The following is a 12,185-nucleotide window of genomic DNA, read 5'->3' as shown; positions in this document are numbered from 1 at the left end:
ACAGTAAACATTATCCCTTCTTCTTTAATCTCTGACAAAGCTCCCTTGAGCTCATTTGATTGAAAGGGATTGAGGCACTTTCCGTAAAAGGGAGATAGGTGAGTCCCCCTCTGCAAAGACCCTGCTTCCAGCTTCCTTTCACCTTACATTCTGCACGAGTTAAATGCTTAGCTTGTCATTCTGACATATTTTTTTCTATAATACATAGTTCACTTTTTGATAATTTCTGAGAGCAGTGTTGAGTATCTCCCTGGAAAAAGATACAAGTTTTTACTCTTTTCAGGTAGATGCCTTATCAAGTAGGGGAGGACACTGGTTAACAGAATTCACTATTTTTTGGTCCCCTTTTACCCTTGTTTTTAAAACTGTTGTCACTTGAACCTTCCCAAATTTTGACTTATTCTCCAGTTTCTACCCGGTCCTTCAGGGAAGTAACAGTCTATTACGAAATGTTCACAGCCTAGCTATGAACTTGATCTATGAGCTCCTAACACATAAAAATAATTGAGGTTACCAACTTAATGCTTTTGGCTCCACATCTCAGCATACAGTATACCTTGGTAAAAAGATAGACAGCCGTAACAGGAGGGCATAGTAAATTGTGATAAAGAGAAAAACACTAGAGCACTTTCCTTGAAAAAGCATATATTAGCAAGGATCAAGAGAAAGAGGCTTTTATCTGTTGATGTTTAAGCATCTGTAACAGATGATATGAAGGGTGACCCCCTTTTTTCTAGTCACTCTGCTTTATCATCTCAGGGTCAAATTTCCAGAATTTTGTAAATAAAAAGGGGGGTCAGGGTTGATAGCATTGCCTCCACACTGGCCATCAGGAGATGATTGTGCCAAAACTGACTTCTCTGGAAACTGGACTTCTAAAGGACTCAATTTAGGAAACGTGCTGTTAAATAGTAATTAAAACCCAGAGAAGACGTGTATTTTCCATTTTGAAAATAAAACCATCCAATAGTTTTCTGTAGGAGAAGGAAATGGCAGCCCACTCCAGTATTCTTGCCTGGAGAATCCTATGGACAGAAGAGCCTGGCGGGCTACCTACCATCCATGGGGTCGCAAAGAGTCAGATGCAACTGGAGCGACTGTGCAGGCAGGCAGTTTTCTGTAACCTAAAAGGTTATTTGTAAAGAATACAAGATACAGATGTCTCTAATGAGCTTGGCCTGGGACAGAGTCTCTCTTCCTGGACAGCCCCTATCCCTGTGTTTCGACAGGAAGGAGCGAGCTTTCCCTAAAGGTGACACGCTGCCGGACCTGAGTCCTTCCCCAGGGTCCCCTCTGCATCTTCCTCCTCCCTTAGATGTTTCTCGCCTCTTGGGTTTGGTTTCTAATCTTATTTTGCTGTGCAAGCTGCAGGAATGTCAGGCTTTTCTGAGTATTCCTCTGCCTTCTGATTACCCTTTTAAGCAATGCTGATTGCAGGAAATTGGTGTGGTGCAAGGCGGGTGTCACAACACACAGTGATTAAAACCCACATGTGTCATTCACGGCCTGATTGAAGTAATCACACGAGGGAAGAGCAGATGAAAACCGGCGGAATGTGCCAATGGGGGCTGTCTCTCAGCGTCTGAGTTTCAGGGTTTGGAGTTAAAGAATCAGAACTTGTGCGAGCAAGGCTTGTGTTTTCAGTCACGTTTCATTCTGATTCCGAAAAGCTGAGCAGGGTCTGGGTCTCTGAACATGCTTTTCCTCAGGAAGACAAGTCGTTGCTTTTTGTGGAAGGTCCCCCTTCAGCAGACACTATTGAAAAGTGGTTGAGCACATCAGGGGGAAGGATACTAGAATGTGATAGGATACACGGATAGGCAAGGCCCATATATGTATGGGCTTATATACAGCTCAGCCCTGTAAGACTGCACCCACCCCGCCACCCCCCAGCCCTCGGTGGGGAGGCCTCTGCTTCGTGCCCTTTGAAAGTTCAGGTTGTCACCTGGGCTTCTGACTGACCACGTTAGAAGTTCCGGCAGCCCCCTTCTCAGGTTCAGTTAATTTGCTGGCGCGGCTCCCAGGACTCCAGAAACACTTACTTCTGTTGACCAGTTTATTAGAAAGGAGACAAGGCAGATGGAAGAGATGCATAGGGCAGGGTGGGCGGGAAGATCCGTGGTGCTTCCCTACTGTTTACCTGCCCGGAAGCCCTCTGAACACTGTCCTTTTGGGTTTTTATGGAGGTCTCATTACTTGAGCACCATTGCTTGAATCACTGGCCATTGGTGTTCAAACCCCATTGCTATACCCTCTCCCCTTCCCAGAGGAGGGAAAGACAGGACTGAAAGTTCTAACCCTCCAATCACTAGGTGGTTCCTCTCATAACTAGTCCCCATCCTGAGGTTACCTAGGACTTTGCCAAAAGTCCCCAAATTAGCATAACAGAAGACACTTTTCACCACTTTAGGAATTAGGTAGGTCGTTTTAGGTGCTCTTTCCTAGGAATGGGAGTGAAGACCAAATAAATACTTATTATAAATCACAAGATGGCCGCTAAGCTGTTTATATTGTTTGGTTTTCTGAAAAGTATTAGTCCCATTTGGGCTGGATATAGTGGTCCAGTACTCATGTACAGATGTGAGAGATGAACAATAAAGAAGGCAGAACACCGAAGAATTGATGTTTTCAAACTACAGTGCTGGAGAAGCCTCTTGAGAGTCCCTTGGAAAGCAAGGAGATCAAACCACTTAATCTTAAAGTATATCAACTCTGAATACTCTTTGGAAGGACTGATGCTGAAGCTGAAGCTCCAGTACTTTGACCACCTGATGTGAATAGCTGACTCACTGGAAAAGACCCCGATGCTGGGAAAGATTGACGGCAGAAGGAAAAGAGGGCGACAGAGGATGAGATGGTTGGATGGCATCATCCATTAAATGGACATGAATTTGGACAAACTCTGGGAGATGGTGAGGGACAGGGCAGCCTGGTATGTTGCAGTCCATGGTGTCTCGAATAGTTGGACACAGCTTGGCGACTGAACAACAACCAATAGTGGTCATGATAGCTAAATATCTGAAACCTGATTTCTAAGGTGGGGAGGAGTGGCTTGTGGGCCCTCACTTACATGAGCTGCTGGATCATCGAATTTACTTGACAAGCAACACCGTGAGTCAAGCATTGTCATAGGTATTGGAGGCATCCACTAATGATTTCTTGTCTCTTTATTTCCCTCAGGCACAGAACCTTGGTATTTCTATTTAATTAATGGATTTCTGAATTTTAATGTAGTCTTTGCTTTAGCCCTCCTGGTCTTACCACTGACCTCTCTCATGGAATTCCTACTGCAGAGATTTCATGGTAAGTGGAATAAGGAATGATAGATTTGCGGGGAGGGAAGAGAAGTAACAATGTATACCAAGAAGTAAAAAACAATCTACTTATTTTATTTTCCGTTTTCTTCCTATGGAAATGGTTGGCTTATTGCATTTTTCCATTTCTGTTTATAGTTTATTCTACCTGTGTTAACCTATGTGATAATCTGGATAATAATTTCAAGTGAGGAAGTCTGTATGATTTACAGAATCATCTGGGGAGGCAGAAGCATTTAAAAAACCTTCGGAGATAAGCGTATTTAAAGGAGTGTATGTTAGCATGGTAAATTGCTTAAGATAATCAAAAATAGAGGCAAACAATCTCTGGGAAATTCAACCAAAAATCTGGAAACTAAGCCTTGTAGAGATTCCCCCACATTTGATGCTTGCTCTGATTGGGAGACAGAGCTGAGCAGAAATTCATTTGAGTTTTGGAAGAAGATTTAATTTCCAACTTTTTGGTCTGGTTTGGATGCTATGTGATCCTTCCATACCATTCCCCATTCTGCTTTTCTACAGTTAATAGTTTATAAAGAGTTTGCTGTGTTCATAGAATATGAGAGCAGCCTTCAGAGTCACTTTTGCTTTATTTTAGAACTTTTGTTGTAACATAACCATGATGCCATTATCTAACAAAATTAACAGTTTTTTCTTAATATCATCTAATGCCCAGGTAGTATTTAGATTCCTACACTGTCTGAAAAAAAACTTTTATAGTTTTTTTAAAGCAGGATCTAATGAGTCATATACTGAATTTGGTGTTACGTTTCATAAGCTTTTCTAGAGGTTCCCCCCTCACCTTTGTCCTTCTGAAGATTTCTAAAGAAACCATGTCACTCATCTTGCGTACATAGTGTCCCACGTTTGGATTCAGCTGTTTGTTCCCTTGAGGTATTAACACATTCCTCCATTCCTTGTGTTAAGGATCACTTTTCTTTTTTTTTTTGAAAAGTAGTTTTTTCTGACTATAAAAATAATGTATACTTGTGGAATATTTGTAAATGCTTGTGATATAAGTATAAAAACAGTAAAAACAAAAATAGTATATTAAGCTGTTCTCTAAAGTAGGAATCCAATTTTGGTTTAAAATTGTGTCATGTACCCACATGTCCACCTAGTAAGAAATTGAGGACTCTGTTTTTTCTTTATGCATTTTGTATATTTTATATACAGAAACATTATTTTTTTATATATTTTTAAAAAATTTTTGTTTTATAACAGAAACAATATGTTTAACATAGTTTAACAGAAATATAGTTTAACAGAAACTATAAATGTTTTATAGAGGATGTTCCAAAATTTTAGGCCATATTTTTAAAATATGTTTGTTAGCTTCTAAGATGTAAAAGAGGAAAAGATTGTTTACTTGTAGAAGATAAACTTTTTTTCTTATAATAAAATTCCAACCTAAAATACTTCCTGGAAAGGTAAATATCCTAAATTATAGCCTAAAATTTCATAAGTGAAAAAAAGATAAACTTGTTACTGCAGTTCAAGAGTGTTTATTCCTAAAGAATTTCTGCAGGAACTTCCCTGATGGTTAAGAAGTCTGTGCACTTCCACTGCAGGTGGTGCGGGGTTGATCCCTGGTCCCTGGCTGGGAAACTAAGATCCTGCATGTCTCAAGGCTGAAAAAAAAACCCTGGTTTTTCAAAAGCATGTATAACTAAGGAGCAGTAGGTTCAGCAATGCTAGGGTGGGCTCTGAGGACAACCCTGATCTTTCGTCTCAGCTTGCTCATTGTAGACATAATGGACACCAGGGGGCGCTGTCGATCCACCCTTGGTCAGTGATTCCCATGTACTACTCCTTACCGCTAATAGGAGCACAGTTTGAGATGCCTTCACTTTGGGTTGTAGGCTTATCTCTCGGTGTCCATGTTCCTGACCATGACCACAGGAACTTTCCAGCAGGTGCTTGGGTCATGGTGAAGGTGAAGTCCCTCAGTCATGTCCGACTCTTTGTGACCCCGTGGACTGTAGCCTACCAGGCTCCTAGGTCCATGGGGTTTTCCAGGCAAGAATACTGGAGTGGGTTGCCATTTCCTTCTCCAGGGTCATAGTGTTCATTAAATTCCTGCAGTTCTTTCATATGGTTTAAAGTACATTCTTGGCTTTAATTTTGAGGTACAGAGTGGATGAGTATTACCAAACAGCAGAGAAAACTCAATCAGCAAACTTCCTTTAAGAATGTTTTTATATATTCTTTGAAACAAGTTCTTTGTCATATGTAGCTTGACAGAAACCAGTGATGAGTTTGAGAATCCAACTTTGTTTCTTTCCTTTCATCTATAGCTATTTGGTATATACGTAAGAAAATTAATGTAGTAAACAGAAGAATTAAAATCTAAGAAATGAATTTATGTCATGCTTTTGGTTAATCTCAAGAATCTTCAGTCTTAGTGGCAGGACTCCTCTCTCTCTAGAGAGAGAAGTCTTTTTTTTTTTTCTTCATCCAGTATAGAAATTATTAAGCTGTATTACCTATTCACCTGACATTCATTTGTGTTCCAGCTAAATCCAGTATTGTACCTACCTTTAAATGTTGGATCTCTTGGGAGAGCTAAGAAGTATATACCTCTTTCTATTTGATTCCTTAATTATGTCAGGGAAAGTGTGAATAAAAGAGTTGAAATGTTTTATGGGGTGCCCTAGGGTATATGCCTAAGTTTAAGATCAAGAGAACTTTGAAAGTAAATGTGCTGTTTTGGTCTAATATGGTGAAAGGTGGATTTTTTTTCTGTGTTTTACAGTTCAGAATTTAGGCCACCCATATTGGCTTACCTTGGCTCCAATGTATATTTGGTTTATAATTTTCTTCATCCAGCCTCATAAAGAGGAGAGATTTCTTTTCCCTGTGTATCCACTTATATGTCTCTGTGGTGCTGTGGCCCTTTCTGCACTTCAGGTGAGTTTCAGGGAAATGTGTGTCTGCTTCATTCTGTTTCACATTAAATCATTCAACAAGCTTAAAGGCAAATTACAGAATGCTTCCCCCTAAGATATGGTATCCGTACATTAAAGCTGATACAGATCATAAAACTTTGATTGCTTAGGTGTTGTTTGTACTATTGTTTGCTGATCACATATTGGCAGTGTTAATTTGTGTTGGTAATAATTTGTCTTTCTTGCCAACAAGAACCCAATTGCTATGAAAGGAGTTTTTTTAAGTCATTATATGGGCCCAGTACAGACTGGTAACAGCACAGCAGAGCTGATGGAACATCTGTTCTTCGGTTATGAAACCTGAATGAAACTGGCTTAGGTGTTTGGGGTTAGTTACTTCAGGCAGTTCGCAGTATGGGACATTGTAATCCTGGCTTAAAACCTGTCCAGGTCAGAACTAATCATGAATGAAGTGTCAGACTCTTTTTTTTTTTTTTTTTTTTAAACCCTCTGCTCCATTTGCAATTATTAAAAAAGGATTAATTTGGGTAATAGGTTTTTTTCCTTAACAGATTTATGATAAGATATAATTCACAAGGGCCTCTCAGGTGGTGCTAGTGGTAAAGAACCTGCCTACCAATGCAGGTTTAGATGAAACAGACAAGGGTTCAGTCCCTGGATGGGGAAGATCCCCTAGAGGCGGGCACAGCTACCTTCTCCAGTATTCTTGCCTGGAGAATCCCGTGGACAGAAGAGTCTGGCGGGCTACAGTCCATAGGGTCTCAGAGAGTCTGACTGGACTGAAACGGCTTAGCACACACGCACGCACAGTTCACACACCACAGAATTTACTCATTTACAGTATATGATACAGTGTTTTCTAGGCTATTCACAGATCTGTGTAAGCATTACTCCAGTCAATTTATAGCATTTTCATTGTCTCAAAAACCTGTATCCTTTAGCTGTTGTAGCTCCCCCTCCCAATATCTCCTCAGCCACAAACAACAGCTAATCTACTTTGTATCTCTATAGCTTTGCCTATTCTAGGCATTTCATATAAATGAAATCATAGAATATGTGGGCTTTTGTGATTGACTTCTTTCATTTAGCATACTGTTTTAAAATCTCATCCTTGTTAGGACAATAGTTTTAAAAAATAATTTTAATTATAAAAGTAATTTAATTTCATCACAGATAATTTTTCTTTTACCTCTTTCTAAAATCAGTCCTACTCCCCTAACAAAATCTCCTTCTAGCATTTTTGCCTATCATATAACGGAATCTATTATGATTGTACTTTAAGGTTCATGTAACTGTATCCCTCTTAATATTATCATTATGTTGCCATGTCTATATGCATCATTTTAATAGCAATATAGTGTTCTGAGTTGGATATAATATATAACATTATTATGTAATACATAATATATTGAATTGGTAGTATATAATGGTTAGACATAATTTATGTTAGAGTTTAGGTTGCTCACTTATTTCAGTATTATAAATAATGCTAGGATAAATATCTTTGTTTAGGTATTTGGATTGTTTCCTTAGGAAAGATTCCAAAAAGTATGAAAGGAGTTCAAACATATTTATGGCCCTTGTTAAGTATTGCAAAATTGCTTTCCAAAAGTAGTTCTAGTCTGAGAGGGAAAGAAGGAAGGAAGGAAATCTCATGGGAAGGTGCCGAAAGGCTGCAGAACTCATGCAAGTGTGTATATATTCTTAATGATATTCATCTAGTTTGTGAAATAGTTTAGCATATAATTAACAGCATTTTCCTAATGTTCCATGAGGGGAATTCTGTTTTCTTGTTTGGTCGTGAGACATTTTGTTGTTACTAAAAACTTTGATGAAAACTTGTCAGTAAGGAAAGTGAAGGTTAATCACCAGTTACATCAGAATAGATTGAAATACTTCATATATTTAAAAAAAACTACCAAAAGCATTTTCATTTAAGTATTTTTTTTAAAAAAAAATTATTAGGACTTTAGTCACTAGGAAAATATCCAAATAAGTTTCCTGTGAAGCCAGTGAGATTTCATTCTTAGCAAGCCCTCTGGGGAGTGTGATCTACAGACAATTTAGCAGAGTTTGCTTTAATCTCAGAATGTAGAGTGGGTACCTCACTGTGTGCAAATGCTCAGACTCTTGGTAGAACCTCTTTTGCTGCTTCCTTCCTCTTAGTTACGGTGAGGTCCTGTGATGATGTGTATTCTGCAAGGTGTATCTTTTTTCTCAGAACGGTTTTCTTTCCTTCTAGAAATGTTACCACTTCGTGTTTCAGCGATACCGCCTGGAGCATTACACCGTGACGTCGAATTGGCTGGCCTTAGGAACCCTCTTCCTGTTCGGGCTCCTGTCTTTTTCCCGCTCTGTGGCACTGTTCAAAGGTAGATGTACAGACAGTAACTTAATCCATACTCACTTTACCTTGGTTGACGTGTGAGTGTTTAATACAATTCAGCTTAAGCTGAAGGGGAGGACTTTTCTATGTGGAGAACTTGTGGACTTCGTATTAAGAATGGGATGTGACATCTGTACCTTAGAACTGAAGAGAAGATTGAGAATTCCTTTTAGTGTGATAACTATACACTTCTTCTCTATTCTTACTAATTTTTTTTTCTTTTAAAGAATGAATTAAGGAAGCCTTCAACATAGGATGCAGAGTTGTGGCTCAAGTCCCATGATTATATTCTTTCTTATAATCTTCATTTGGATCAAGAATATTGAAATGGGCTCAAAGAATATGAAATTAAAAAGGTGGAGGGTGTAGAGAATGGCAAGAAAGCAAATGATTTCTGGAAAGATCAGGCCTCGGCTGTAGTCATCTTCCTGACTATAGAGGCGTTTGGTAGCAGTTGAGCGGGCTTCCTGCTGGAGTTGCTATGTACCTCTCACACAGATCACAGTGGGATACTAATACACGTTGTAATTAAATATCAGAATCTCACCTCTCTCATCTTCGGCTTTCACACACCTCTCTCATTCCAGGGTATCACGGACCCCTTGACTTGTATCCAGAATTTTATCGAATTGCCACAGACCCCACCATCCACACCGTTCCTGAAGGCCGACCCGTCAACGTCTGTGTCGGAAAAGAGTGGCATCGCTTTCCCAGCAGCTTCCTTCTGCCTGAGAAGTAAGTTGCCCTTTAATTCTCAGAGTTTTAAATCAAGGGGTAGAAATAGCAGATCTGTGGCAGTATCGTCTTAGTTTTTCCTCTGCTTTGGATTTTTCAGGAGTGTTTGAGTGATTGGCCGTCTCAGGCAGCCGTGGGCAGTGTGCCGAGCGCCCAGGGCCTGTTTGGTGATGCACCCAGCGCTGCCCTGGCCTCAGAAGGCTGGGGGCCTCTGAGGACACTGTGGGTCCTGGGCTCCTGCTCGTGGCTCTTCCTGAGGATCCGTGCTGAAATTTTTATGACTAACTCATGTTAACCCACTTTTGAAAGTAGTTTAGAGACTCTCAGTGTCTAGGGTGTTTTTAGAGAAGACACAGTTGTTGTCCAGCGACAGTGAGCGTTCTCTCTCACCCTGTGGACCCTGGGAAAGCTGTGGCTAAGACCTGTGCACCGCTTTCCTCCGTGCTGTCTATGGTTGGATGTGATAGCGTGGGCTCCGAGTGCCTTTGGATCTGCTTTATTCAGATGGAGAAGAGTCCTATTTAGGGAAAAGAGAAGTCAGGTTAAGATGAGTCATGTTGTTTCATTTGGGGACTGGCTGCGGCAGCTCAGCTGGTGCTAATATCTTTTTCCTTGATAAAGATCCTGTGTCAGTCATTAATGATTAATTAAAGCTTGTTTTTTAAAGTGTTTGCTTTAGCCTTTGCCTTTTCCATCTGAAACAGTTTCATAACTAGAGATACTTTTGAGGATTACTCAGGAACAAAGTAGTTTTCCCACAGTGAGTTCCTACATTTTACTCTTTCCTCTCTATGCCTGATGAACTTGCTTAAATTTTGAGAGGTCCCCTAATCACATGATAATTGGCAGTGAACTTTGATGTTTCTCTAGTTGTTTGATGGTATAACCACTATTGCAAATTTCACTGCCGAGAGTTGGTGAAATGGGATGAGAGATCTCAAGTTGAAAATTTCTCAACGATCTTGGATTGAGTTGTGACCTCTGCCTCTATGCTCTCTGGCTAAGGTTTCTCAGAAATATTTTGTGTCCAAATGAAATATTTTTCACATGAAATTTCCTTTTTTTGCTTATGTATTTCAAGTACATTTAGCAATCTGAGCCCTCTGTGTTTTTCTCATTCTTCTTATTTGTTTTCTGACAGTTGGCAGCTTCAGTTCATTCCATCAGAGTTCAGAGGCCAATTACCAAAACCTTTTGCAGAGGGACCACTGGCCACCCGGAGTGTTCCTACTGACATGAATGACCAGAACCTGGAGGAGCCGTCCAGATACGTAAGGGCATAACTCTGCTTTTACTACTATGACAAGAGTTCCACCCTAAACATCTGTTAGCATACGTAATAGGGCTTTGATGAAATGAGAATTTTTTAGGAAGTGATTTCTTTACGGTGAAGGATATAACAACTTCTGTTGAGAAAGAGTGAACAGTGTCATTTTTATTTTCAAATGACCTCCTTTATTTTCTTTGTAAAGTATTCAACATATTTTCTAAGCTGGATCGGAAAATTTCTTATGTTGAATTCAAGCCATCTTGAAACATTCTGCAACTCATATCATCCTTGGTTCATTAAAATACTTCCTGGGGAACTTCCAAGTTACCCATAGACCTTTGAGCTAACAGTTAGTATATTCCGGTTTTAGCAAGTGGATAGTCAGTGAGGGTTCTGCTCACACTGAGTCCGTGAAGCAGTGTGTTTCAGGGCCAGGCTCTCCTACACGCTCATCTCTACCCACCCTGAGAGCCCATGTAGGTTCCTTTGAGAGATGACACTTTCACCATTTGGTACCTGTAGGATCTTTGACTGTGGAAAAGATGAGAGTGCTCAAGATAATGTTCCTGGTTCCCAGAGACGGTAAAAGACCATTTGTAGAAATATTACAAAGCACATTTTTTTTTGGCAACCTGTTTAGAAAACATTTAAGAATTTAAATGTCAAATACATTTCCCTTATGTCATATACCTAAAGTGTGAAATATCAGGACTTTCAATTCCCATTCAGAGCAAACCTGTAGCCACGGCTGGCCTTTTGTCTCCTGGATTGGGGCAGGTTAGATTTCCATGGAGACCCTCAGTTTATGGGTGAGATTCTTAACTGTGTGAGCTTTAGCTTTATAAGCTATGAAAATGGACATCATAAAATACATTCTTGGCTTGGCTCTCTGAGAAGGTAAGAAGTGTATTCCACTAAGTGACTTGGAGTTTCTTTCTAACTGAAGCCTCTGATTCCTGTAACAGTGAAAATACTCCTGGGTGGGATAAACTGCTATTAGCCACTTTTATTTTAGCTGCAGATAGTCTCGTGAGAGCAGGCTTTGATGCACATGGGATCATCATGGGGACACTTGATAGTTAAAAAGATAGGAGAATATGCTGTGATGAGGAGAGATATAGTAAATTCAGAGTGATATCGTCACAGCTGTGTTTTGGGAAGAGATAGTATAGGATAATTAAAAAAAAAAAAAAAAAGAGCATGGACTTTGGAGTCAAGTAGGCCTGGGTTCTAAACTCTGTTGCCTACCTGGTGACCTTGAGCAAATTAATTAACATCTCTGTTTAACTAATTTCAGTTTCTGTCTGTGATGTGGGAATAATGACACCTGCTTTTGGAAGATTAATGTGAGAGTGGATATCATATCTCTCTGTCATATATAGCATAGTGTCTATACACAGATTTTCCCACAAATGTTCTTAATCTGATAATGGTGTATTTGATGGATTAGAGGTAAATGAACCCTTAAGAGGATTTATAATCTGCCCAAAGCTATCTCTCCTTCCTTAAATTTATTGTTCCCCAACTTGGTTTTTATTACAGTCTGTTCAGACTCAGTGTTGGTTTTTCTA

General features: G+C 39.8%; 1 protein-coding gene across 3 annotated transcripts in view; it reads left to right on the top strand.

The window, feature by feature from the left end:
• The window catches only part of ALG9 (ALG9 alpha-1,2-mannosyltransferase), a 111,689-nt gene that overhangs the window by 38,640 nt on the left and 60,864 nt on the right, over positions 1–12,185 (top strand). For all 3 annotated transcript variants that reach the window (XM_061144561.1, XM_061144579.1, XM_061144569.1), the window contains exons 9-13: positions 3,181–3,303; positions 6,070–6,224; positions 8,466–8,595; positions 9,197–9,344; positions 10,486–10,615. In XM_061144561.1, the coding sequence (XP_061000544.1) occupies positions 3,181–3,303; positions 6,070–6,224; positions 8,466–8,595; positions 9,197–9,344; positions 10,486–10,615 (686 nt within the window). The remainder of the gene's footprint in view (positions 1–3,180; positions 3,304–6,069; positions 6,225–8,465; positions 8,596–9,196; positions 9,345–10,485; positions 10,616–12,185) is intronic.

This window comes from Dama dama, chromosome 1, assembly GCF_033118175.1.
Source record: "Dama dama isolate Ldn47 chromosome 1, ASM3311817v1, whole genome shotgun sequence".
Taxonomy (NCBI): domain Eukaryota; kingdom Metazoa; phylum Chordata; class Mammalia; order Artiodactyla; family Cervidae; genus Dama; species Dama dama.
The sequence above is the reverse complement of the archived record's forward strand: the minus strand, read 5'-3'. Positions and strand labels throughout refer to the sequence as shown.